The 27,972-nt window shown below is 50.5% G+C and overlaps 1 protein-coding gene across 1 annotated transcript; it reads left to right on the plus strand.

Annotated features, from left to right (window-relative positions):
• Positions 1–15,679: 15,679 nt before the first annotated feature.
• On the plus strand, positions 15,680–26,944 carry ADORA2B (adenosine A2b receptor; the record flags this gene model as incomplete). Its single annotated transcript, XM_084299854.1, has 2 exons — positions 15,680–16,008; positions 26,104–26,944. 2 exons carry the CDS (start codon positions 15,680–15,682, stop codon positions 26,795–26,797), a joined length of 1,023 nt encoding a protein of 340 aa, XP_084155980.1. The 3' UTR covers positions 26,798–26,944.
• Between the last annotated feature and the right edge of the window lie 1,028 nt (positions 26,945–27,972).

Consider the following 27,972-nt stretch of genomic DNA (forward strand, 5'->3'; position numbering starts at 1 on the left):
GAAGAGAACAAAGAATGCCACAGATGCACTCGATCACTTTAAAAATCCCCTTGCTCCTCTTCCACAACCAACCTAAGCTCTTAGTTTGAAAGAAAGCTTTTCCATAATTTTGATTACATCTGGGACTACAACCAAATAAATAACCATTGTCCATCTATACAAACCAAATTCATCTGCGATTTTATTCCCACATGAAAATTGCAAGATGTTTTCAAAGAGGCCTGAGTTATTTCTGAAGAGGATTCCGTGTTTGCCTCAAACCAGGCTCTACCAACAGGAGACCTGCCACGAAATGGTTTTAAGTCAATGTGGACTATGCTGGCACTCAAGAAAAGCTGGGAAGTTAATACAAAAGCTCACAAAACTGCTCTTCTTGCCAAAATATGTTTAACTCATCCCAAATATGTGGTGTTTTTTTCCTCCATATATTTTATAAGACATCATGACAAACGTGTGTGTGTAAAACCTTAACCTGAGTTATTCTCACACATCTGTCCGAGTAAATCTGCTAGGTTGCTTGCCGTAGCGTATCCAGCAGGATAATACCACAGTCATTTGTAACTTGGAAACCACGCTGTGTTCAACCACCAGTTAGTGAGAGAACTCTAGAAGAACAAGTTAGGTGCTGGGACTCCATTTCAGATCAAACCGAAGTAATCTCAGAGAAAAATAGCATTGTTACTGCAGTTTCATTACTATAGCTTCACTGGTAAAGGAAGCCAGAGCCTTATTACCCAGCTGGCCATACAGACACTTACCATAGGAATATTGCAAGCGTAAGTTACTAGCTTTAGTTCTACTAGGTGCCAGTAATCAGGTGGTGCCTCTCTGAGCAATACAGTGACATCTCAGTTCATATTTTGTGGAGTAACTTCTCTCCTGTGTTAAACTCTTAGAAGTGGTGTTACCCTGTAAAGGAACACAGTGCTGTATTGGTAACAATGACAGCTGAAACTTCACTCTGCAAGCTGCCATGTAGTACTGTGTTCCCCTCGCTGCATCATGGAAATCTCCAAGGCGCCAGAGAAGAGCTTTTCAGCTCAATAATACTGTTAGTAAAATGTCTGAAGGATACTGTTAAATTTACATTAGAGCATTTCTCTTATTTCACCCCATGAAGTTAAATGTTCTGTGTCTCCAGTGGGAGCAAGATCGAGCAGGCTGCTTAATTTGTTCTAGGAGCAGGTCTTAGAGAGGATGCTGTACAGGATCTTGTAGAAGGCTGCCTAGCGGCTTTAGATTATGTTCGCAGAAGAAAGGAGTTTAGTTAGCATGTTTAGCCCTGGGACCCTGACTGAATGCATTGTGGAAGTTAATCATAGGCAGCTAGGGATCTTGAAGAAGAAAATAATAGCATGTGCTTACTGCTCTTAGCACCTGAACAGAAAGCTAATGAAATAGAAACAGGTGCTTTCGCAGAGGAAATTTGTTTCAGGTTTTCTGGGGCTTTGCAAGTGGCTGATCTCAGCCTCTGGCTTTCCCATAGTACTTTGGTGGGAGGGTATTATGTTTTTTTTGTTCTATACCATTTAACTAGTAAACAACCTATTTCAAACTTTGGTTTTCTCACAGAAAAACAGAGAACTAGGGGATAGATGACAGCAGCCAAGGTCAGTGAGTGCCTTGAACAGGAAGGAAGCTGGAGGAATACAACGTATGCCTGTTTCACAGAAGGAGAAAAGCATCCCTTGCTCCTGAGTCTGACATTTATTCTAATCCACCACACCAGGAAGGTCTGATTCCAATCTTTTCAGAGTCCATGTGATAAAAAACGGCATGCACTTACAGTGCTCTTGCACTCTTTGGTGTCATCCTATACTTTGAGAAAGCAGTTGTAAATGCTGGCCAGATTTATTTTGTTGCAAGAGAATGCTTCCTAGATTAAATTAAGTCCCCAGTAATTTTTGGTGTACACTCTGGCATCCCTAGAGAACATAGGATGCGTTGCTCTAAGTGTTCTCAAATATAAGTTTCCCATTATGTGATAAGAGGGAAGAGAAAAATAGTTGCTAAGCAGAGTTCATTTAGGAAGGGAGCCACACTGCACAGCTCCTTTGCCTTGTGGATGCAGCAGGCTCTTTTCCCTTGAGGTATCCATTGGCAGAGATCCTAACTCTCCAACGGGCTCTAGTTCAAAGCGTGGTGAAGTCAACACAGAAAATTCCATATTCCTCAGTGGGCTTTGGACTGGACACTTGGAGAGATGAGAAAAACTGTTTTCATTCCCAGAGCCTGGAAAACATTTCAAAGTCAGAGGGCTCCACATGATCTAAAAAAGAAATATAACCTTAACCCTTTGTTGCGGGAAATGCCTGTGTTCCCGATGCCTGTCCAGATGTACACTGTGTACATACCTTATCTAATATGTCAGTTGCGTTTGCTTCGAGCACTGCTCTGGCATCTATTCTCATCTGTTTCTCCAATTCTTATTTTAGCTTTGCAAACCATTCCACCATTCGATCTAGCAGCTTTTGATTTTTAAATCAATTTTGCAAAGCACTGTTCCTGTTGTCTCCTTGCAGCTTTTCTCATACCCCCACTAGCATAGTCCAAACACTAATTCTACCCAATTCTAATGGTATATTCTTTAAAATAATCTTACTTACCTGGGAGTTAGAACAAGTTGTTCTCTGTCAGTAGGAACAAAGCTACTCTGTTTCACCAGTTGCTCAGTGTTACTTTCCAGTGTTCAAAACTGAAAGCATCTCACTTTGAAATGCTGATGATTTGAGGTTGAGATGCTCTTCCAGGTTATTTTTTGAGATGAAGGACTGTGTTTATTTGTTCATTTCGCTGTTGCTATATTGCATATTTCTCCTTCCCTTTGAATCTCGCACAGTTACGTTTCTAGACCCAGATTTTCAGAAATAAGTGTTGGTTTTTGATGCTGCCTAAAAATTTGAATAAGAATTTGTCCCGTGCAAGATGCTGCACACCAGCCTGGTTTTCAGAAAATATCGAGTGTCCACAGGCCCTTGTTAGACATCTCCAACTGGAACTGCGAAATGGAAGTTCTAGCTGACTTTGATATTAAAGAGCTTATTAATTAAGATAAGCTACAGTGTATAGGAATGATCTTCATAGAAGTTTTAAGAATCCTCTGAAAATGTGCTAGATTGGAATATGTGATGATATGTGGATAGTATGATGTGTGGCATTACTGACAGCTTACCTTGTAGGAGTAATGGATCTTTCCCTGATGCAGGCAGATTAAATCTCTTCACCATGTGCTCCCTAAAGACACCCTGACTCGAAAACATACCTGCACATCCCTGTGTGTATGTGCTTGGGTAGTCCATCAGACTGCAAGAAACCATGAAGCTGGTTTGGGTTGAGCACGTGAGAAGAATGTTTAAGATGAGGATTTCAGTGAAGTTCCAAGGAGGGGTATTGCATCGTGTAGCTGCTGTACTAGAGCTGCTAGAGAGGGAAGGAAATTAGAAGTATGAAAAGAGTATGATCTGACTCCCAGAATTTCTGTTGGTTCATGGAAGGTGTGAAGTATTTCGTGGCTTGGGAAGGTACAGGGGAGTTGAGAAGCGAGCCCAGAGTCAGCTCTCTGAGAAGGTTTTCTAGAAAGGCTGATGAGCTGTTCCTGAAAGTACGCAGTGAAACTGAATGGAGTGAAAGTCCAGTGTGTGAGGAGAGGGGGCACATATGGGAAATATGCCTGTGCCTTTGTGGACAGCAACGGATGCGGATGTCTGTAGGGTTTCAGCTTGAGAGTCCTTACCGATTGTCACCTCAAGTGGCGTTTCTCCTAAGAGGGCAGCCTGGGATGGAGTGTGGAAGATGAGGAGGGAAGAGAGCACACAGCTTGCTGCCTTTACCAGGTTTGCCCTCCTGTGCCTGTGATATTCAAGAAAATGCACAGGAACCAAAGACTTCCCTGTTTCTCCTGTGCTGCAGCAAGGCAGCCGTACGAAGCAGACTGATTTCTGACTTATGCAGATTCTCCAGTTTCTTCTCTGTGAAGCACATTCTCTTCCTTGAGTTTTGGCAGGTTTTCATAATTATTATTTTTTTCAGGTTTTCTGTGTGATTGTTCTTGTTTTATATGTGCAAACAGTACGTGCAAGTTTTCTGTCCAAACCAAATAGGTGCACGCTGGCAGAATGATTGCATCTGCCCCGTGTGATTCCTGACCTGCAGCTCTTCAAAATCTCACTTTTGGCTTCGCTGACTTTTCTGTCTCACTTCCTTGGCAATGAAAACGAGAGCGTTGGCTCATCCAGTTGTAGGTTGTTTGTACCTCCCTCATCTTCCTCTGCTTAGGGTACCAGGTCTTCCAGCAGGAAGTATCTGACGGGCCCAGCTGCTTGCAAAGCTGTGCCTTGGGTATCTGATCAGATGCAGAGTCTGTATGGGATGAGGTTATGCATTTTCCTATCAGAAGAGGGCTTTTGCCTAAAAAGACTCAGGGCACTGAGCATTAAGACATATTTTTAAACCCAGCAATAACTTCTGCTAGACTAGATGTTTTTTATCAACTCCAGTGCCATTTAGACTCACCCACCAATGTGGTGTAGAATCAAGCTTATAACTTAACCACAGTTAACATTTTTCACAACTGACGGTCTCTACATTTTTAACTTGCACGTGTGCCAAGATCCGTGGGGCAGGGCTGGACACAATGTTTTTATTGATTATTGGTCCAGGCTCGAGTTTGTCATATAGGATAACCATCTCTAAACTGTCAAGTTCTTTTAGCTTTCTCTATTGGATACAGATGTTACATCGTAATCTAATTTATACAAAGAGCACATTAGAATGTATATACTAGGCATTGCCAAATTTGGACATGCTAATATTTAAAGATTAACATTATTAAAATGTATGATGCAAAAATCTGTGTAATATTTCTAATAAATCTTTTTCTGTTTCTGATGTTTGCCGTAATGGTTCAAATGTCTACATGCAGAGCCGATTCTTCCGCAGACTGCTGGGAAGCAGGACTCCCAGGAGAGGTTTTAAAAGGTCCTCGTGGTTCATTGTTTCTCCTACACTGGTAGCAGAGAAAATTTTGTCAGAATTTTCTTTTCATAAATACATCAATTTCAATTTTTTTTTCAGTAACAGATGCATTTGGATGCCTTTCAGAAGATTGTCTTGGGGATAAAGGAGTGTCAGTTTCTGAAACAAACCATATTGACGACACAGTAGGAAACCATCCTACTGCAAAGGCAAGGAAGGATACAGGAGACGCCAGCACGTTTCTGCAGTAGGAGCTCTTAAATGACTAGAGGATTAAGAAAGAAGTAGTCAAAGAGTGGAAACAAGGCCTCGTGACTGGAATAAGTATAAATGTACATCACCAGTAAGTTAGGAGGCAAAATGAGTTACAGCTTGCAAAGTACCCTCCACCTGGTAGGTAGTGACAGGATGTTAGAGGTGATGCTAAGTTTATGCATAGTGCTGGAAAGATGCATTCCTCTGCTCATCTGTGAAACAAATGATACAAACGTGAGACGAACACTACTGGCATGCCAGTGACCAGACCTGTCGCTATTCTTTTTCCACAACAGAGACGACTTAGCAGTTGCTGATCTTTTGAAAGGAAGCCGCGTCTTGCAGATCAAACATCACCATCTGGCTAGTGACACAGGGAGGGAAAAGGAAGCTTGTTTTGGAACTTCAGGTAGGGCTGAGTTATGGGGAAAAAGGGCAAAAATAATGACTTTCTGTCAGAACTGGAATGCCAAGCAACGAAGCTCATGGTGACATTTATTGTAAACATTCACCACGAAGTAAAGGAGGGCTTCCTGAATTCTAGACTGTCTCCCTGGATAAAATTCCTTTTTCCAGCCTGCACAAACAAAGAGGGCTGTGGAGGTCTGCCTTACTGCTGAGGACTTCAGCCCCATGGATGCTGTGTTGCAGCCCATATCCAATCTATGAGTTTTCAGAGATGCTGGGATCTGGTTTGTTACAAACATGTCTGGAGTGCCTCAGAATATATGTAATTCACTTGGGAAACAGATAAAGCTATGTCCAGTACATTCCAATTCCAGCATACTTCTCACAGAAGCTGCTTTTTATCTCATGATGGTGGTGACAATATTAGAAAAAGGAAATTGTTGAATTAGCAAAGAAAATGAGAAAATAAAAGATACGGTTGGGCATTTAAATCTCTTCCAGCCTCTCAGGTACATTTGTGCCCAGCTGTGTAGATGAAACCTTGTGGGAAGTTCCCATTTACATAATCCAAACTACTTTGCCTTTCCCCACCTAAATATCATGTTTCAGCCCTGAATTTTTAATGCTGGCCTGGTCCATCCTTGTGGCAATGTCACAGGGAAAGCAATGTTGTTTTGATTTGTTTTACTTTGGACAGCTTTACCTCCGGGATGCAGTAAGACCACATGAAATGGCAAGCTAGCGTTCCTAGTTTTTTTCAAGCTGCCACTACGCTTGATTTTGAAGACTTGCCGTAGCTCACTTAGAAGGCACCAGACCCAATCTTCACACCTCAGTCATCTTTTGCAAAGGAGTTCTCAGAACCAGCCCCATCTTGCTCTCTGGAAATCTCCACATCACCAGGAATGCAGACTCGTATTGTGCTTAATGCGTAAAGAGCAGGACTCTGAACATTCACATTCATGGGCTGGGTGACCAGTGATTCAAAGCTGTGTGTGGCTGACTTCCCCGTTTCCATCTTATGTAAAGTTAGCAATTTCTGTCTGCATGTTACAGTAACTGCAATAAGCGAGGGGTTTAGGGTCAGTTTTTTGTTTGCTTGCTTGTTTCGTAAGTCAAACAGTTAAATGTGCTGGTGGGATATTATCCTTCGTGTCTATTAGCCAATAATTTTTTGATGGGCATGGATTTAAGTCCTGGGATGTGGAAAGGCAGAAATCCTGCATTACACACCAGTGAGCAAAAAATGCAACCACGTAATGAGCCTCAATTCAATTCTCTGTCTATAAAGAGATACAAACCTCCTGATAACTTCTTGTCAGAGTTAATCCATTCTTTGTACAGTTTGGAGATACCAGTGGGTAGCAAGTATATATTACTGCAGCCACTTTAGCTCATGTTTGCTTTGTTTTTAAGCAAGGGATCAAGCAAGCTACCTCTATTTTTTTGGCTTTTTAAAAATCCATTGCCATATTACCTACTTGAACTGGAAATGCTACAAAACACAAAATCGTGCAATTACAGATTGTGTCTCAAAGCTTAAACCAAAAAACCACACACAAATAATATTTATGTTAAAATGGAGACAACACCCTGCCACTTGACTTCAACAGGTCAACTCAACTGGTGCCAGTGCCTTTGCCAGGTAAGCATAGGCTGGGAATCCAGCAAAAATCAACAGTCCAGGATCTTCAGCTGGAGAGGACGTAAGATGAGGATGTAAGACAGTTCTTATTTTTGTCACAATTTACTATATTCAGCTACGTATTATTTGCAGACATTAATGTCTGCAAATCCCTTGTTATCTTTCAGCAAATAGATCCTGTGTAGGAGCAATTGATGCTGAAGCCCTGCTGTCTTTACTGCCAGACTTGGTGCTTCTGTCACTGAAGTAAGCTGTTAGATGCTCTGCTGCCTCAGCTCCTTTCACAACGTTCTCCAGTTGCTTTGATTTATTTGTTGGAAAAAGCCGGATTCTGTGTGGAGAAGGTCAGTGAGTAATCCGTGCTGCTATGTTTGCAAGTGGTTCAGCAAGAGACTGAAAACGAGAGTTCAGGCCAATGTTTTCCCAGGATTGTTTGTGGCTGGTTGTAGATGGGGTGAGCTGACAAGATTTAGGACTGCTCTGCTGCTAAGTTTGGTTTCGCTGCCAAGTGTCTCCTAGAGCTTAGAGAGCTGGGACTGGGGTGGAAGGAAGAATTCCCTTCCTGACTGGTGTGTGTTCATCTGTGAGATGGAGCAGTCTGGGTTTGTTTGTGTCACCACGGTGCCATGAACCTGCACCTCCCTGCGAACACACAGACCTGCTCCAAGCCTGGCTTCCAGCAGACTGAGGTTTGTATCCAGCTGCAGCCCCTGGCAGAGGCAGATGAAAGCGAAATGCTGTGATCTGATCTATATCTGAAGCTGAAGATAGCGCACTCAGTTTAAAGTCTAAAGCCTGTCATGGGCACTGGGAGCCTTGGTTTGCATTCCCCAACTGCTCAGAGACCTCCCATGGGAACTGAGGCAGGTGTGCTACTCACAAACAGGGTCTGAACCTTTGTGAACCCATTTGTGGTGCCATGAAATGTGATGAAAAGGAAACTCTTGGTTTCAGGAAAAGCTTATTGGCATATTTTTCAGTCTCCCCTGCCTCCGAGCCAATCCTTTCATGTCTCTCTTAGACATTAATAATGTGAATTTCACCCGAGATTCCCAGGCTCTTGCTGGCTAAGTGGACAGGACCTCAGCCCGTGGTTCTGGTACAGCGAACCATCCTGCCTGTTTTCTTGGAGTAGCCATTCTGTTTCCCTGAGACGATGGGCCTCAAAATCTTCAGAGACACCTTGCTGTCCAGAGCCTGTCACCAGAAATGTTTCTGGAAAAGCAGGAGTTTCAGCAGTGCTACAGTTCAGAACAGCCATGTTCTCTCTTTGGCTTTGTAAGGAGCGTGTAGCTGGGGAGAAAGGAAATGAGAAGTGAGCTGCAGTACACAGGAAGCAGTTCCTTCCTGGCCCCTATAGTGACCAGCTCCTAGAGTCAGGTTAAGTGTCCCACTGCATCTTCTTGGTGTGGATATAGAATAATTACTCGGTATCTGCTCTCTTTTTGGGCTGCAATAGAAGTAGAGATGCTTGGGCAGGAAGGCAGAGCAGGTGAGCGCTAGCTGAGAAGTTGTCCTGGTTATCCATGTGCTTGAGAGATCCGAGCCATAAATAGGTGAGAGAAACATAAGCAATGCAAATAGCATGAGAAGTCTTCCATGTGGGGTGTTGGTGGGCTTCAAGGGTTGGAACCAGGTGGCTCCAGTCTCCTAGGTACAGCTTTGCATTATTTGGTGCTGAAAAACGACCGGCACAAAGTGTGGGTGGCAGGACCCTGAAGTAAATGTCACCCAGAAATGCTGGCAGTCAGACGGTGGGGACAAGCAGCGTCTTTTATTGAGCACAGCAGGAGGGAAACGAAAGCTGTAAAATGCCAATGTGGGTAAACATTATTCACATTTCTAGAATATGAACTTCCGTCCCTTCTTAAGTACATAGCAATGACCGAGGTTTCATCCTTACCCACACATCGTGAGTTTAAGCAGGTTAAAGAGAAAGTAACAAGATTAGAGAATTAAAATGGGAGCAAGTGCCTTTCCTACCCTGCTCTGCACAGACAGCTGTACGCCTTCAGTGCAAAGCTCCATTTTGCCACTACCCTTGCTCCACCTTGGTGTGCTGTAGTTTTTATCTTCTCAGACAGCTCATCCTTTCTCTCTGAGCGTAAGCTGCTCCTGCACTCTAATCACAGAAGGCAACAACTGCTGGGGTTGGTGGTCCTGCGGGACACACCGACCATGCTCCTGGCAGGGTCAGCCTCCTGGGGAGCCAGACGACCAGCAGCACACATCGCTCTGCTTGGCCTTCTCAGGTATGTGTATTTCAGTCTATTTCAAGCAAATCGGTGTTTCGGTTGTACATAAAATACCTGTTGTTTTCCTTGCCAAAATGGAAACCACAGCAAACAGCCCAGCACAGAGGAACCTACGGTAATTCCACCACAATTGCAATGTGACAATTGCTAGCATGACCTGCAGGTAGCAGGACCCAGCAGAAATCATCCCCCAGGGAGGAGGCTCTGTAGGGACACTGCTGCCCAGCCCTGCTCTTTGCAGGAACCCACAGAAATCCAGACTTCAGCATATGCCCTCCTGCCCCAGAGGGCATGACAGTGAAAGTCATGAACATAATCTGTTGCTTATTTGTAAGGCAGCTACTGGGATTTGGCTCACACAACCCGACATGCCTGAATAGCACAGCGCTATCATAGCGGAGCTCGGCCCTTGAGAGCAGTTGTGCTGCCAAGGCCCTGGAGAGCCATTCTGGGCAGGAAGAGTTCAGCCTGAAGCTCGCAAAGGGACTCATAATATCAGTAATAAATTACACGCCACCAGTCGGTGTGGTCCAGGTTCTCCCCTTCATCCGGGATTAAGGCTCCTGGCAGCTAAACTAGGGAGGGTCTGAAAAAGTGGCAAGGATGGAAACCCCACCCAGTAAATCCTTGGGCTTTAAAGGTGGTCAGCAGCAGGTTTACACAGCACTGCTGCCAGTACTTACAGAGAATGGACAAAACTGGATCGAGCCGATAGGCAGTGAGGTTTCTGGGTGCTGGTCTCTGAAAGAAGCTGGTGTTCGATGTGTCACCTTCCTGGGCTGGGCAGCAGGCAGGTTCCGGAACATTTGCTTTTCTTTGTGATGGAGAAGTTCAACTGGGGCTGTAATAATGACACTTGGGTTCAAACAGCCTTGGAGTGCAAATGCAGTGCTTGGCGGAAGCTGAGTGTGGAGACAGTGGGGCAGGAAGGCTGACACCTTCCTCTGCAGCGCCTGACCTGGTTTTTTTTGGGTGTATTCTGCAGCTTTTGTAGGAGCTCAGCTGCCCTTTAACCCCTTAGTGGCCTGCATGGGTCTGCCTGCAAAGTGCTAGGAATTAGGGGGCAAAGATGCCCCAAGCTCCAGCTGGGACCTAGGATACCATGGCCTTCTTTGTGTGTGCTATAGCTGTCCTCTGAAAGCTGGAGATCATCGTAATAGCAGTAATAACAGATATTTACATTTCTTGGCTCCATCTTGCACAGAGAAACGTCTGCATTCAGAACAGTTGCATTGCAACCAGTTCAAGTCTCCTTGCTCTTAACAATACTATGATTTGGAACTCAAAGCATCCCATTTTTACGTAACAGTGCATTTCTCTGTCCTGTCAGGATCTGGCAGGGCACAGAATCACTTCTCCTTATTGCTGCTGAGAAGCGTTGATGGGGAGTGAACTTCTGAGTCACACTTGTGGAGCAGACGTTTAGCAAGCCTGTTTTCTTAGGGGCATGAAGTTGTGAAGGTTCTGCCCAGGAAGCCGCTCTAGCTGTGAATGAAGCAATCGCAGGGTGTTTGGCTTGCAAGCGGTGTCGCTGCCCTGTCTGGCTTCACCCCGGGCTTTCCACTCCTGGTGTTGGCCTGGAAACACACCGCCACTTCCTATTGATTTCTCTGGGGAAATCGGCTCTACCTGCTCCACCAGCCGGCCCCTGCGCTCACCAGACCCGGACAGGGCTGAGCCCCGCGTGGCTTCGTGCAGTCTGGCTGCAGCTGCAGCTTTCCTGTAAAGATCCTGCTGGAAGAGGTACTTAGCTTTTCATCATAGAGGGTGGTTAGTAAGTAAAATCAGAGATGCATGAAAAATTTCTTTAAACTGCTATCCTCATTGCCTTGCCCTCCATTCAGCCAAAATCCTTTTTAATTTCGCTGCTGTTTATAGTTTTTGTTTTGTTTTTTTTTTTTTTTTTCAGTCCTGCGGTGGTTTTTTATTTTCTAATGAAAGGTGTAAGATACAACCCACAACGCATAAAGAATTCACACACCTGCATTGTTACGAGATGAGTTCTTGCAGCTAGTTTAGGCACCATGCTAAACATTTCTTGTCTGGCAGTGACCCCAGGACTAGGAAAATCCAAGTTTGTTGATCTGCAGTTTACGACCTTACCATAATTTTTCTGTTTTGTTTTCCAGGCATTTTTTGGATTTGGTGAAGTCTTCAGTACGGAAGCAGTTTTCTCTGGAATTTCACTCTCTGCTTTCCTTTCCCCGGCTCTTCCAGAAAAATGCCTCCAGCAATGCAGCCACAAACCCTGCCTTGCACCACTCACCTCCACAGATATTTACTGCAGAGCTGCCTGCAATCTTTGACATGCTAATGCTCAGCATGGGATGCAGACCATGAATATTCCAGCAGCGCTGGGTACTTCTTTCACCTGCCTGCATACCAAATTGGCTCCCTTCGCCTGGCTTGTGCAGACAGTGTGCATTTCAGACCGTCATCGCAAGCACCACTTTGAAGAGGGCTTTTGTACCTGCTGCATGGTTTGCAGGTTGTGTTGTGTCTTGGGAACCCTTTCGTGGAGTCAGGTTCAGGACAAGCTCTGTCTTGTCCTGCAAAACAGCTCAGATGTGCTAGTGAGGACTTGAGCAGTAATGGGGATTCAGTTCCCCAGGCTGTGCTAGTTCTGCCAGGCCAGTGGCTCCTATTTAGCGCGTTGGGGCTGAGGTCTGCTGCCCTGGCAGAGGCAGCCACAAACGCACAGGAGCAGGTCCTTGGGCCAGCTCCTCACACCCGCCCTGCAAAGCCCTGCCATCGCTCATCCTTCCTGCAGCCAACAGCCCTCGCCGAGGAGACAAGCAGTGAGAAGAGGTTAGAAAGGGAAGGGCCTGCTGGGGAGAGACATGCTGGGAGGATTGTGCTGAAGGTGCCAAGGTCTGCAGGAATAGAGAACTGGCTGCAGGACCAGTGAGAGCATCTCGGCCCTTAGTGGCTCAGGAGCATCTCGTGGCAGCTGCAGCCTGGCCCCGAGGGCTGGCTGGGCCTGGCTTGGTGTGTGCCGGGGGTAGGAGGTGTCTCTCACTGCTGCTTTGTGGCTGGGCCAAGACAACCAAAGGTGTCAAGGCAGAGCTGGCTGGGGAAGTCCCAGAGAAGCCTGAGCCTGCGCAGAGGCAGAGAGGCCTCACACAAAAGATCACAGAGGGCTGCAGGAAGCGCACTGCCTCCAAAGCGGCAGCTCTGTTCCTCCAGGGACTGCAGCGACAGAGGAACAGCACGTACGAGGTTGGAGGGCTTCTGCCAAAGCAGAGCTGCAGGCTACGGCCGCGCCAGGGTGCCGATCCTGCCCCCCACCGTATCGCTGTCCACCACGTGGGAGCTGTTTAAATCTGTTTCCCTCCGAACAAAGGAGCCAGATGAGTCCTTACACTTGAAAGAAGCTGGTCGGGGCTGGTGTTGTTTCCTCCAAGAGTGCTGAGCGGCAAATCCCTAGCGTAACATAAAAACCCGGAAAATAATAGTAATGATGACTCATTTGTCACCGTATGTGACATCTTCGCACCAAACAGCGCGCCGGTGACCTGTTGCCGTGTTATTATTGTGCTCCACTTCTTGAATGGATTCCATGAGCTGCTTTGGGCTATATTTACCTTGCTGAGCGCGTGACGTCCTTGCTGGTTTACAGCCGGCAGAATACAGCCATGCACGTTGTCACCTCGGGACTCAGCATCCGCAGAGCCACCGGGACTGCAGAGTTTCACAATGCCTGCCCCGATGATTGCTTTACAAGGCCGACACATCCAGGTGATGTTTAATGGCACACAATTTAAAGCAGGGCTCAAAGAACACAGCCAGAGGGCAGGGTCCGGATGCTCCGTATCTCTGGCTGGGACCTGGGACCGGGCTCGTCCTGCTCTAACTGCCGGCAGGTTTTAACCACGCATGGTAGAGCAGAGCGAGCACACTGCTCCTTGCCTACACTGGCAGCTAAGTTGGATTCGGAATGAGTTCAGCTGCTTCAGTTAATGCCAAAATAAACCACCGGACCTTGGCAGAGGTGCCTGTGCTTTGCAGAGCCATGAATCTCAGCATAATGCAAAATCCATAGAGTTCGCTGTGCCTTACTGCCTGTCTCGGAGACAGACCTTGTCCAGAACGAGCTATTCATCAAAAGCTGAAACAGATTATTTCTCTGCTCATGTCTGACTTGATAAACCAAAATTTCCACGGGCTCAGCCTGTAAAAACTACTTCCATGATCACAACAGCAGATTCTTCCCTAATGAAACGTATCCTCTGCAAAGTTCATTCACTTCTCGCCGAAGTGCCGTAAAGCAGCAAAAGGCTTCTGTTGGCACATGTTATAGACCTAGGAAAACAATGGGTAAAAACCCTGATGTAAATCTGTTGCTTTGGGGTAAAAAGTGCCTTTCCATCATTGTTTACCTTCACTTGCACGATCCTAACAGGCTCTGCGCGAGGGGAGCTCCGCTCATCCCAAAATAATAAATAAACCAAACCAGTGCAGGCAAGTCGAGGATCCAGGCAGGGCTGAGAAGGCAGGAGCAGCAGCCCCGGGGCTCCACCGCTGCCTCCCCGTGCGGCACCGGGCAGGCACCGGGGCTGGAGGCAGCGCAGCGTGTGCTGCCCTGGGTGCTGCGGTGCGAGGTGGTCCCTGCCCTGCGGGCAGCTTGCAGGGTGTGAAGTGTTCAGGTGGGGGGGCAAGGGGCAGCGACACCCCCAAAGGCAGATCCTTTTACCAAAGGGAAGCGAAGGGAACCTTGCTGTATGTTTCTATCAAATCAAATGTGCCACCGACGTGGCTTTCCTTGAGCATCCCAGTCGTCCTGAAGCATTCTGCTGCTGAGCTGCCCACCCTGGAGAAAATGGCTTCACTCAGTACACACCAGCAGTCTGCCCTCAAATCAGCCTGATCCAAAGCATTTCTAATCCTTGGGAGTGTTTCTGTTTACTCCAGGTCCACAAAAAGCATTTATAAATCGTTTTTCCCATGTGTTTTTGCTCTGCTTAGGTTTGGATCCCCAGAAAGCTTTCCCTTGCACAGGTTTTTAATTCAAAGTTTGTTCTGAAAAGCAACAGCAGTTTCTTTTACTGTTTGTTTGCTACAGGAAGGGGGGATGCCTGTCTGGGATATTTTCCAGTTTCTGTCCTGGATTATTTAGCACTGCTGGATGCCACAAAAACCTCTGTGATGCTCAGCCTCTGATCCGCTCGGCTTTGGATGGTGAACACAATATAACGCACGAAAGGTGTGACCAAAAGGTAAGTAGCTATTGAATTATAATTTATTTCCACATTCACTGCTGGTTTTAAGATCGCCTGCTGCAGAACCTCCTTTTTTAGTGCCTGCAGCAGGTTTTTAATTCTTCCCAGACCCCGTGGAGCTAACCCTGACCACGCTAGCCCCGTGGCTAGCAGCCAGCTCGTGCTGACCCACGGCGTTTTGCCATCTCGTTATGCCAGGAAACGTTACGTGGGGCCACGGGCGGCCGTCAGGATTTTATGAAACAGCCGCTTTGCTTTCGTGGGCCGGCACGGGGGGGACTTTTCTCGGTGTGGCAATCCCCCCCCCCCCACCCCGGCGGTGTCCCAACGCTCTGTGGCAATCCCCAACCCTCGCCGGGGGCCGGGGCCGGCTCCGCGTTCGCCGCTCTCTGAACCCCAAAAGCGGGACGGGGATCGCGGGGAGGGGTCGGGGGACCGGGGAAGGTTTGCGGGGGGGGTTTTGCGGGCACCGGGACCGGCCCTCCCCGTCCAATCGCGGCCGCTCCGCGCACTCCCCGCCCCGCTCTCCCCATGGGCACAAAAAGCCGGCGCTCGCCGCGCGGAGCGGCCGGGCTGCGGAGCATCCCCCGGCGGGCAGCGGGGGCCGCTCCCGTCCGCTCGGTGCCGTCCAAGCCCCGTCCCCGCCGATGGGGGCGGCTTCGGGGGCGGTCGGGCGCTGAGCGCGTCCCCGCGGAGCTCCCGGAGCCCGCGGATGCGCCCCTGGGGTCGGGCGCGGCGGGCGGCGGCGGGGGGCTGCGGGCCGGGGCTCGCCGCGCCCCTCCGGCCCCCCGGGAGCCGGGGGGAGGCTGCGGGGAGGCCCCCGATGGGTGGTTCTCTGCGGGAAGCGCTGCCCCGTGGCCTCTTGGTAGCCGCGAGCCCCGGGGCGAGCAGCTCGTGGCGGTGAAGGGTCGCGGCTCCTCGCCATGGACACTCTGAAAACCACCTACATCGTGCTGGAGCTCATCATCGCCGTGCTGTCCATCGCCGGCAACGTGCTCGTGTGCTGGGCCGTGGCCATCAACAGCACGTTGAAGAACGCCACCAACTATTTCCTGGTGTCGCTGGCCGTGGCCGATATCGCCGTGGGCTTGCTGGCCATCCCCTTCGCCATCACCATCAGCATCGGCTTCCAGGTGGATTTTCACAGCTGCCTCTTCTTCGCCTGCTTCGTGCTGGTGCTGACCCAAAGCTCCATCTTCAGCTTGCTGGCGGTGGCCATCGACAGGTACCTGGCCATCAAGATCCCTCTGAGGTAAGAGACGCGAGGCAGCCCCGTCCCCTGACCGCCGGGGCCGTGCCTTTCCCTGTAACGTCCCGTCTCTAGCGGTGCCGTGATGTTTGAAGGTGGTGATGGTGAAAATATCAGAGATTTTGTACTCACTGCACGACTGGGATCAGGTTCCCAGCGTCCTGCCTCTTGCTTAAAGACCTACTTGGGAGCTCAGTGTCTTGAGGCTATTTGTCTTGGGAGGGTCAGTGGCTTCCTGCGGAGGCTACGCGGGTATGCAGGAGTGAGCCTGGGACAGGTCGAGGTTATCTATGTAGGTATTTATACAGCCCCTGTTACTGGGGCTCAGGGCATCTCCCGGGTAATTGAATACAAGAGCAACCACTCCTTCTCCTACTTCCCAGCCCATGAGAGAAAGGGTTGTGCAGGCTGTTCTGTGAGAGCCCTTGTCCCGCCGAGCTCAGGCTGTGATACTTTCAGGGAGGCTGAAAGTCATCTTAAAGGGGTTTTAATGTGACATTGGGCATAACTCAGGTTTTTGCCTCAGAGAAGAGCCTGACTAGGCTGTCCTCTAGTTTATAGATTTAATCAATGGACTGAAAAATGCGTTTTGTTGCATTTACAAGTGCTGTATTTGCGTGCACACCTTTTCCTTCTGAGTGCGTGCCACGAGCGGGTGCGTACCTAGGTAAATGTCAGGTGTCAGCTCTGTGCACACACAGTGACAGGAGGAGAGGGAAGGAGAAAGGATTCACACCTCAGTTTGCACAAGTTCAATGTTCAAGCTTTCATCCAAAAATTTCGCTGCCTTCCTTCTAATTCACGGGACGCTGGGATGAATGCGTTAAATATATTTTACAAGCACTTTAACAGCGAGTAGGTGCAGCAGCTTCCTTAAGTGCGGCAAACCCCCAGGTTTTGCATTACAAATGACCTGAATCTGTTAATCTGGTCTCCTCCTGCCTCTGATGTCCCTCCCCGGGAACTGGGCATCGATGAGCCCCCGGGGGGACTCACGGCACTGCGGGGAGCGGCCACAAGCGGGGTCTGGGGGGGCACAGGGCAGGGACCCCAGCTGAACCGCGGTGGCTGCAGCTTCCCCAGGTTCTGCTTGGCTGTGGCATGTCCTTGCATAAGCAATAAATTCTTCCTAAAACGACTTAAAAACCCCACCCGCTCACCCTATTCCGGCACGGTGTAAGTCCCATGCATTGGGCAGATGTTGCTCAGGCACCGGGCAGGCGATACGGCCGGGGAATGGAAACTGAGTGGGGCGAGCGTCGTGGGACCTGGGAATTCCTCGGGATGGGGAGCGGGGCTGAGCCCTGTGGCAGGCAATATCCAAGCAGCTGCTGTCCTGTAAACCCTTCCTAGCCACTGGCACTGGCTCGGATAATTCCCCACTGCCTGCTCCATTTGTGTGCTCTGGGGCTTTCTCAGGATGGGGTCCGGCGGCTCGGCAGCAGCTCCAGAGCAGTTCGGATTTTTTAATTCTCAGTTTAATCCCACCACCCATCGCCGGCACGGTGTTGGGCTCGGGCTTTTAGCTGTGACTCTCCTCCTTTGTACCACAAATGCTTTTTGCAGGGCTCGGCTGAGGCAGCGGAGCCCTGCGAGCGGGGTTTGTGCTCCGCTGGAATCAGTGTGAGAGCGGCAGGTCAGGGCGCCTTGAGGGATCGCTCGAAGGTACGCAGAGGGGAAGTGCTTTGACAACCGACAAAGCAGCAAGTGTTTCCTCCACTCTTTTAACACGGCTTTCGAGCAGGTTTGCTGCACTTTCTGCTAGGTCAGTCCGTGCACCTGCGTGGGATGAAGCCCCAGGGGGGTTTCCTTGCTCAGATACTTTCCCAGCGCTGTTTTTTCACCCCATCTTTGGCTAAATCCTGTATTCCCTTGGCACGGACATCTGCTCAGTGCATCTATATATATTCCTGTGACTGCCTCCTAGCCAGACACATCCAGCTCTTTGGCTGTAAATCGCCATCCAGGACTCCCATCCAAGCCTGCTCCGAGGTGTGAGGTTTGGATTAAGCTTCACCTTGGCACCGAGGCGCGTTTCGTTGCTCCTGGGGTGACCAGCAAGGAAAACCTCTTGGAAAGGCCGGGACAGGGCATTGCTTCAGCAGCAGGAGGTTTAGGGACTGGCACCGAAAGGCTTCTCGTTTGTACAGCCAGCATCAAAAGAGGACAGAGAAGGCTGGGGGGAGGATGTTATAAAACTCTGCTGGCAAAACACTTCTCTGCCACGCTCGGGTTTTCCAGCCTGGGGTTTTTGGGGCAGCCTCAGCAGCAGCCCCGTGCCCGGCCTGTCCCAGCACTGCCCGTGGTGTGGGCAGGATCCGGCCCCACTGCTGCCCTCAGAGGGAGACTTGGGCTGTGGGAATGATGGCTGTAGGAAAAGTTTCTTTTGCACTAAAAAATTCCTCCTGGAGACCAGTGCAGGGACCAGTAACGGGCCGCACGGCACCAAGCATTTAATGATTTGTGCCCAGCCTGTAGCCTGAGTCCCATGCACCATGGCTCCTGCTGAAAACCTGTGTGGGGACACTGAGGATGGAGCCTGCCATATTATTTGGCGTTATTTAAGGGATATTTAAGCACACGGGCAGGGCAGGCCCGCAGGCTGTGCAGCAGTTTGCACTGCAGCCAGGCTAATAATGGATTTTTCAGTTCTGTGGCTGAACCCAAAAATCCCACGGGGGAAGAGGCAAATTGTTTCAGTCAAATCGAAGCAGCGAGGTTTGGAGGCTTCAGCGATCCTGACCAGCCTGGCAGGTTGCTGCTGAGCTGCTTAACCCTTCCTGCAGCTGCTGGTTTTCGAAACGGGGGCATCCTGGCTGAGAAGGAGCTGACGAGTCCCCGGCTAGAGAAGAGCACAACAAAAATTGTACAAAATTTCCAAGTGGTGTTTTGGAACCCTCCCTCGCCTGGCTAAAAATATTTGCTGAATTTGGCCACGAAGTCGTGAATTCTTTCTGTCCCTTGAAACTCACTTGTTTGTTTGGGTTTGGGTTTGACAAATTTACTATTTGCTGGGGCAAAACCTCCTGCCCACGTCTAGCCCGTGCCTGCAGCTCCTGGCCCCTTCCCGGCCCGTTCCCGGCTCCAGGACAAAAGCTCCTGGCCTCATCCTGCCCACACCTTGCTGCCCGGCACCCGTCAGTGCCGCAGTGGGCACACAGCACCCGTCCTGGGGCAAAAGTCTTGTTTGTTTTTTATTTTTATTTTTATTTTTATTTAACTGGTTGGAAACAGAAGTGCCGAGGTACCAACAGGCCATCTCCTGTTCTTACCCCTGCCCTATAAGTAGTTCCAGAGAGTGTTTATCAGTATGGTGATAGGCACTTTAGAAATAAATATAAATATAAATATAAATATAAATATAAATATAAATATAAATATAAATATAAATATAAATATAAATATAAATATAAATATAAATATAAATAGCTCTCTGCTCCCACCTCAGCCCCCTAGCAAATGCTCCCTTCCCCGCCGCGCTTGCTGTGAGCAGAGTATCGGGGCCAGGCAGCGGTGCCTCAGCAGCAGCAAATCCACCCTGCAGAGCATCTGGCACGGGAGCGGGGCTAAGATTTTGCTCTGCAGCGTTCTCCAGGGCTGGATTTCACCCCACAGCCCCGCCACTGCGAGCCAAAGAAGATTTGTAGGTGGAATAAAACCGTTCCCTTCTATTCACATCGACCAAAATCCTTTGGCATGGCTCATTGTTGGAGGTAGGGGTAGGAGCCTGGAACAAACGGGTAAGGAATTGGGGCGAGACGGGGCAGTATCTGTACTTGGAGTGCCAAAGCAGAGCAAAAAGCCCTGCCCAGCATCATGCTGAGTGCCCTCACCTCGCCTCCTGCTGCTGGGGCATCCTCGCCTTGATCACGGGCGCCCTGCATCTGCCGCTGCAGCAGGCCAGCTTCCCCAGAGCTGCTCCCCTCGGGAAGGCTGCAGCCCTGCAGGAATTGCTTCCCAGTTCCCTTCAACTTGTTCCCCAGAAAGCAAACCGTTGAGCGGTCATGGGCTGTAGGGCTGGAGCCCTGGGGAGGAGGGAAAATCCTCTGCAGAGCCTCGGCCTTCCTCGGCCGTTTTCTGTGTGCCAGCTGAGCCTCAGCAAGAGAATTGCAGCCGCTCTTCCTTCTGCCCTCGCTTCGTTTCCTTTCTGGAGGGGAAATCCTTGCACTACCCTTTGTCTGGACCCACACGCGTGTCCCGATGTTTGCGTGTGGCTCACACACATGGTTCCCGACCCCGAGCAGTGCCGTCGGCATGAGGTTAGCACCGATTTATAAACTCAGTGCACAGCAAACCCAGCAAACGTGCCCAGCACCACGGGCAGGGCTGGTGTCTGCCTAAGCAATGAAGCTGCCACGACTTTCGGGAGTTTTTGGTGCTTGAGGCATTGGGATTTAGGACTGGGGCAGGCAGCGGCTAATGCTGGGCATCGCAGCTGCCTCCGGATGCAGCCTCTCTGCGTACAAAAACATCGGTGCCGATCGCTCTTAGGGTCGTAAACTGGAAGCGGGAAGCAGCAGTTATTTTTAGGTGTCAGCAGTCCGATTTCCTAAATGTGCATGTCCCAAATTTTTATATTTTTCCCATATCTCAGGGGCCACTTCCCTCCCTGGCAAAGAGCAAAAATCCCGGCAGGATGTTAATTGTCCCCGGGAGCTCCGCAGGGGCAGCAGGGATGTCGGGGAGAGGAGCACGCAGCTGCTTCCAGGGGTCAGCTCGGGGCACGGACCTTGGGCTGAGCCAGGACCCAGAGCTCTGGGGTTCGGGGCTTTTTTTAGGTTCGGTCAGGTCAACCTGTAAAAAAGGAGAAAAAAAAAAAAAGTATGTTAATTTTTAAATGGAAAAAAACAACGGGTTTTGAAATCTGGCAGAATTTTGCTGTGGAACTAAGACCTCTTTTGGTATGAGCTTGCAGTTTGTCGTGGCAGTGAGCACAGACTGCAGAACTGAGTCTTTTAGGACCACCCTGCCCTGGCCCTCAGGGGGTGCTGAGGCTGCTGCCGTGGTTTGGCACAGCTTCAGCAGGGTGCCAGGGTCGGTGCCACCAGCTGTGCCTGCAGCTGTGCAGAGCTGCCCCTTCCCCGGCTGCTCTCACGGCTTGGCTCAGGGAATTCGCACACTCCGGAGAGGGGATTATCCCCCTAAGCCTCCTGAGGACATCAGGCCTGGCATGAGCCAGATATAACCCGTGAGTACATCCCTGGGGTGTGCCCGTGCTGCTATCTGTGCCCTTCGGTGCTCTGTGAGCAGAGGTTTGGTGCTGGGAAAGCGCCCGGGCGCTGAGCACCACAGCCAGGGCCAGCGGGAGCTGCTGGCCCCGCGTGGCTCGGGCTCTGGGAGGGACAAGGTGCCATGTAGGACCGGGCGATGGCCGCAGCCTTCCTCTCTCCCATCACATTTACGCCTCGTGTGGACCTGCCGGGGCTGCAGGGGCCCTGCAGGGGGGTGCCCTGCTGGGGGAGGAGCACGGTGGGCACCCGGTGAGCCCCACCGAGCTCACCTTCGCTGCAGCCCCCCCAGCTCCGTGCCCCCGGCAGGAAGGGCAGGAGGCCGGGAGCACACGGGGGCTGCTGCTGCCTTCCCATGCGCACATCGGGGGCAGATGCGGGGAGGAAGCGATTTGTCTGCGACTGGCCGTGGCCGCGCACAGATGTCCGGCTTCCTCGGCCCGCGCTGCAGCCACTAATCAGATTTCTCACTCGCCGCCAACTCCTTCCTGGGGAGACAGCGCAGCTCTTGTTTTTGCTTTTCTTTCTTTCTTTCTTTCTTTCTTTCTTTCTTTCTTTCTTTCTTTCTTTCTTTCTTTCTTTCTTTCTTTCTTTCTTTCTTTCTTTCTTTCTTTCTTTCTTTCTTTCTTTCTTTCTTTCTTTCTTTCTTTCTTTCTTTTCTTTCTTTTCTTTCTTTTCTTTCTTTTCTTTCTTTCTCTTCCTTCCTTCCTTCCTTTCCTTCCTTTCCTTCCTTCCTTCTTTTTCCTTCTTTCTCTCTTTCTCTCTTTCTCTCTTCTCTCTCTCTCTCTCTCTCTCTCTCTCTCTCTCTCTAAGGTGCAATTTGTGATTCATTTCTAATGTCCTGCCAGGATATTTCGTCTAATAGGCGATGTCTGCTCCGCGGCTGTGTGTGGAGCAAACGGAGCGGCAGCACGGGTGCACAGTTCGTGTTCTTACACTGAAAAGAAAGGGGAAAAAAAAAAAAAGAGCATGATGAAAAGTACAGCTGCGAGGAGATGACAAGGATACAATGCTTGGCAGCCGAACCGCTCTCTCCCCCTGTGAATGGAGGTGTCTGTGTTGTGTTTTTTTTCTTCACCCTTAAAATAGAAACCTATAAATTATCGCTGCTTGTTTGTAGCAGAGCACCTGCGGAGGGTGAGTGCTGCGAGCTCTCCGTCTGCTCGGCTCCCTGCATCCGGCACGCTGGGCATGGGGTGAAATGGGGAGGGAGCCAGGGCCTGCCTGCCCCAAAACACAACCCCGGAGGCTCTGAAGGTGCCAGGACACAGCTGGGACGCTGCTGGCTCCTCCAGGTGAGCTCCAGGAGGTTCTGGAGCTCATTTTTGTGTCTCCAGTTGCAGAGGGTGGGAAAAGGCTGTGGCACCACGGCTTCCTGACCTCCTCCTCCTCCTGGGCTGGGTATGGCCCCTTCGGGACTGTTCCCCCAGGCCGTTGCTGCCTCATGGCCCCAATCTCATGCCCCTAAATGCTGAATTATGCCCTGGCTGCTCCTTGTTGGACAGCAGCAGTGCTGCTTGGTGATCTCGGAGTGGGGACACTGCAGAAGCTCACGGGGAGATGCCAGGGACGTGCAGCACAGGACTCGGTGCCTCCGCACAGCAGCCAGACCCCATCCCTGCCACCCAGCTGCTCTCAGCAGTGTCTGCCGGGTGTCCTGGCATGGCCAGCTCTAGCAAACAGCAGTGCGAGTGCAGTGAGAGCTGCTGGGGGGGAGAAACCCCACAAAACCCCGAGCATCCTACCAAGGAGAGGCAGTGCTGGGGGAAGGCTGCCACCTCCAGCCCACGGCCAGCTCAGGGGGCCTCTCCGCCAGACGCCGTGGGAAATATTTGGCCCAGCACAGCGTGGGCTGCGTGGCTATTAACTGACAGCCAGTGCATCGCTATTTTTGTCGGAAAAACAGAAACCTAACTCTCCTTGTGATCGCAGCACAGCGCCGGTGGCTGGGGATGGCATCGGTGCTTCTGCAGCCTCTCCGCTGGTGGGAGCTGAGCTAATTAGCTGTTTGGTGATGATTATGCCAGCAAAGAGACCTTGCCAGGCTGTGTAAAAGGAACTAATGCACCGCCGGGTTATTTAGTCTCCATAAATCATTTTTAAGCATTCAGCTGGCATTTACACTAAAGCAGCATTTGAAGCCCCTAAGCAGAAACCTAGAGGAGATTCAATATTTGTTGTGCATTAATTGAGCGGACTTAGGTGAGTAAATTTACTTTAACAGTTTCTTGCCTGATAATATTAAGCCTGAAAGAGTGAAGGAGTGGTTTCCTGGCGTATTCAGAGCTGTGACACTGTGTTCATCTCCACGTGCTCAGGGAGAAGGTTTTTTTTTTGATACTGCTTTGTGGCGGCGGCTCCGCGTGGTGGCTTTGCACGCCTGTAAGCGTGTGCTTGGCTTCTGCTAACTCAGTGCAGGCAGTTTCTCTCCACGTAGCTGTAACGAGAGGGTAATTAGCCAACACTTCTAGAACACCAAACCGTCCCCAGCTTCACGTGGGCCTCCTCTCAGCGAGCAGCTTTTGCAGGGCCTTTGCCACTGCCAGCAGCACATTTTTCCATCTCTTCCTTCGCACCGATGGGGCTCCTGCTTCAGTTTGATCCCAGCTCCCTCCTCTCGTGAGCAGGAGGGAAGAGCGAGCAGTGACAATGAAAAAGCCTCACTGGGGCCATGTGTTTTCAGCAAGAGGCAGCATCGGTGCAGGACGTGGCTGAGCCACTCGGTTCGGCTGCACAGAGCCTCCAGCGAGACAGAGCCTCGGCTCCTTCACTTTCTCTTTCTGAGCTGGGCTTTTGCATTTTCCACGGCTGCTGCAATGGTTCGTGTGATGTGATGGCACCGAGGCTGCGGAGCAGCAACAAAAGCGGTCAGCTGAGTGAATAGCACAAGCTGGGGAGCCCGAGACAGCCTGTGGGCTCCCATGGCCGCATTTCTTTTCTTCCCACGTGTAGAGCCATAAAGGTCAGGAGCGGCCCCTGGTCCTCCCTGCAGCACTGACTCAGCCCGGCCAAGGCCAGCAGTAGCTCGAGGCTCCGACTTTGCCAAGATAGCTGGGCTCCTGCTCCGAATCCCATCTTAAAGTTTCCAGGCTCCACAGCCCCAGAGCAGGTTGGGCTCCTGACAGCAGGCACAGTGTTCGGAAAGCAAAGGGCTTGGCCTCGCTGATGCCCCGACCGATAATTGCTCATCCGAGGCAGTGAGGCTCAGTAATAACAAGAGAGAAGTGCAGGAGCAAACCTGTGCCTTGGGCTGCTGCCTCCTCCGGGTGCTCAGAGCCAGCCCGAGCCCCCCGGCTGCTCCTCCCGGCCTGGCCCCGCCGCCTCTGCAGCTTGCAGGAGGAGACGGCCGCGCACGCACGGAGGCGACGCCAGCGTTATTCAGATGCACAGCTGCAGCTCTGTGGGAATAAAAACCCTCCCCTGCCTCACGGGCCGGAAGAAAATCAGAACAAACGGTCTTAGGAAAGGAGGAGCAGGGTAGCGAAGCCAGAGTAAACAAGCAGTGAAAGGAGGGTGTGGGAAGGGGGGACACGTCCGTGGGCCAGTGGATGCGAACTGGCCGCAGGCAGGACGGGAATGGGTTTCTTGTGTTGTCTTTCTGGCAGTCGCTGGGTTCTTCATACCTCCAAAATGAGAGCCAAGTGATGTTTTGACGCTGGCATCTGTTCTCATCGCACCCACACCAGCTTGTCCTTGCCCTCTCAGGTGCCTGCACCACCTGTTTCGGAGATGTGGGGGGCTCTGCATCCCCCTGTACTGCATCAACTTGGCCTTTGCTGAAATTCTTTATAACTTGTGAGAGCAGCCCAAGGAAAGCGTTTGCTTTAAGATCTGGGTCTTTACATCCAGCTGCAGTGTCACGTACTCAAGCAGCAGAGGCTGATGCCAGCCCTGCGAGCTAAGGGAAGCTGCGCCCATCAGCACTGTCAGAGGGGGCACAGAGCAGGGAAGGTGAAAGGAGGGAGAACAGCCCGGAGGTTCTGGCATTCCACTCGGAATGGAGACACAAACCCTCGCTTGTAAATCTCCTGAGCAATCCATCATTAGCAGATGCTGGCTCAGAGTTCTGCCAGGGTGTTTGTTATCCAGCCACAACAAGCTCGCGTGGGCTGCAGTCTGGCATGTGTGAGCCAGCAATTGCACTGTTTGGGAAACTGGTAGGATCCATGGTTTCCACACACATGTGTACTTCCCACGTCTGTGTACGAGGTAGCACAGGGATGGCCAGCACATTACTGGACCGCTGCAATCTGCAGTAAAAGCCAGCGTTGCTGCAGGCGTAAGAGCAGCCCAAGTTGAAGCAAGCAGCCTGCGGTGTAGGGGCTGTAGGAGTGTGGGGAGATGCTGGTTAAGCCTTTGGCTGCCCATCACAGCGTACAAGTGGGAGCCAGCACCGGCTCGGCCGGAATCGGTCAGCCCAGAAGTTCACGGAGCCCAGCAGCGTGCCGTGGCGTGCCCAGCGGTGGGTGCTGAGCCAGGAGAGCCAGGTGCTGGTTGCGGAGCCTTCCACCGCCGTGTGCTGGCCGTCCGTGTAGTCAGTGGTTTAGGCTCATGCAATGATAAAGCCTTTTTTAAGACTCCGTGCCCTTACCTCCTACTGAAGTCTCACCGGGCTGATGCTCGCGGGCCAGGGCAGTGCTTGGCAGCCCACGGGAATAGTACGTGACTCAGCTCCCCAAATCACCTCGCGTAGGCGTGGAGCAGAGGTGAGATTTTTTACCCCTCGAGGATCACAGAGGTGAGGTTCCCATGGGGGTGTGGGTGGGGATTTTGTGGCGTCGGCCAAAACACCAATGACTTTAACTGCAGGGAAGTCATGAGTGCTCAGGTAATTAATGCCCCTATCTTGGCTCTCGTCTCGATGCTGCAGGTATAACAGTCTGGTGACGGGGAAGAGGGCGAGAGGCCTCATCGCTGTGCTGTGGCTCCTGTCCTTCGTAATCGGGCTGACGCCGCTTATGGGCTGGAATAAAGCCATGAGCGGTTGTCCCAACTCCACCAACGAGACGGGGCCTGACACCGGGGCAAAACACCACGGCTGCTTCATCTCCTGCCTCTTTGAGAACGTGGTGACTATGAGCTACATGGTGTACTTCAACTTCTTTGGCTGCGTGCTGCTTCCACTCGTCATCATGCTGGGAATCTACATTAAGATATTTATTGTTGCCTGCAAACAGCTGCATCAGATCGAGCTGATGGGCAACTCCCGGACCACACTGCAGAAGGAGGTCCACGCAGCCAAGTCTCTGGCCATCATCGTGGGACTTTTTGCCTTCTGTTGGCTGCCCCTGCACATCTTGAACTGCATCACTCACTTCCACGAGGAGTTCTCCAAATCCAAGCCCGAGTGGGTGATGTACATGGCCATCATCCTCTCGCACGCCAACTCTGTCATCAACCCCATCATCTATGCCTACAGGATCAGGGACTTCCGCTACACCTTCCGCAAAATCATTTCCAAGATCCTCTGTAAGACGGACGACTTCCCCAAGTGCACCACTGACAACAAGCAGCACCTGACTGTCACCAACGCTAACGCTCCAGCGGCCCCTGGGACCCTCTGACCTTGCACAGCCTGCTCCCGGGGCGCTGCAGCCTGACCCTGACACTACTCCTCCCTGTGCCTACGTGACAGTTACAGCCAGCTCCTCCGGGAGTGCTCACAAATGACCACTATGCAGTTATGCAGCTGTATTTTTTTTATTTTTGTAATTAACATAGTGCCTCCTAGAGGGATAACCTGACTGGGGAGACTGAGTGCAGTTCACCCTCTACTGTAAAGCCAGGTTGCGTGAGCGCTGCTGGTCGCGTTGTGCTTCCTTTCCAGGTCAGATGCTGACTGTGGAGGACCCACCTGCTGGGGGTGTTTCCCCGATCGTGCTGCTCATGTCAAGTCCTCAGATTTTTATTTTAATTATTTTTATTATTTTTTAATCTCTTTATTGATATAGGAGTAATAATGTTGTGTGTTTTGGGGTTGTTCATACTTGACAGCACTTTGGTAATACCCTAATTATTCCATCAATTGTTTGATGCAGTTAGTATTCTCCGATGGGAAAAAGTCTTTCTTAGCCCAGTTGCTGGTGTGAAACTGAATCCGTGTCCCAGGCTCTGAGAGACACGGCCGTGCTGATGGGGAAACAAGATCAGACCTGGCCGTGTATTCCAGCCCCATTATTGAAGCCGTACTTACTAAAAGAGAAAACTTTAGAAAAGGGTTGACTGAAGCTGTAGAACAGCACTTTTATTGCCTTTAAATAACTTTGTTCTACAGGATATACTAACTTGTGCAGCCCAACGCTTCAGGTTTTATTTCATATCTGTTTCCTGCTATCAAAATGCAGAAGGCAGATGTGCCCTGGCTGTCATGGTCCAAACTCTCCAAGAGCTGTGGCAACACTTCCCTCCCCACCCCCCCAATTTTATTTTTATTTTTTGCTTCCATGTCAAAACTTGACAGACTTGCAGTGTTTCAGAAGCGCAGGTTTTAGCTGTGATAGCTGGGTGCTGCCGCTCACCTCATTCCTACAAGCCCCAGAAACTGTGAGTGCTCTCTCTAATGGTCATTTTTCATTTTTTTTTAATTTTTTAATCTTGACCTGCATCAGTAGCAGAAGAGACAGGAAGGGAACGAACTTGCTTGAGAGAACGCTTTGACTCGCGGCCTGCTGTTGGCCAGGCTCTGTGGGGCCGGAGCTGGCCTGGCACTGCAGGGCCCTGATGCCACAGCCACAGAGCT

The sequence above is a fragment of the Netta rufina genome (assembly GCF_964035555.1).
Source record: "Netta rufina genome assembly, chromosome: 21".
NCBI lineage: Eukaryota > Metazoa > Chordata > Aves > Anseriformes > Anatidae > Netta > Netta rufina.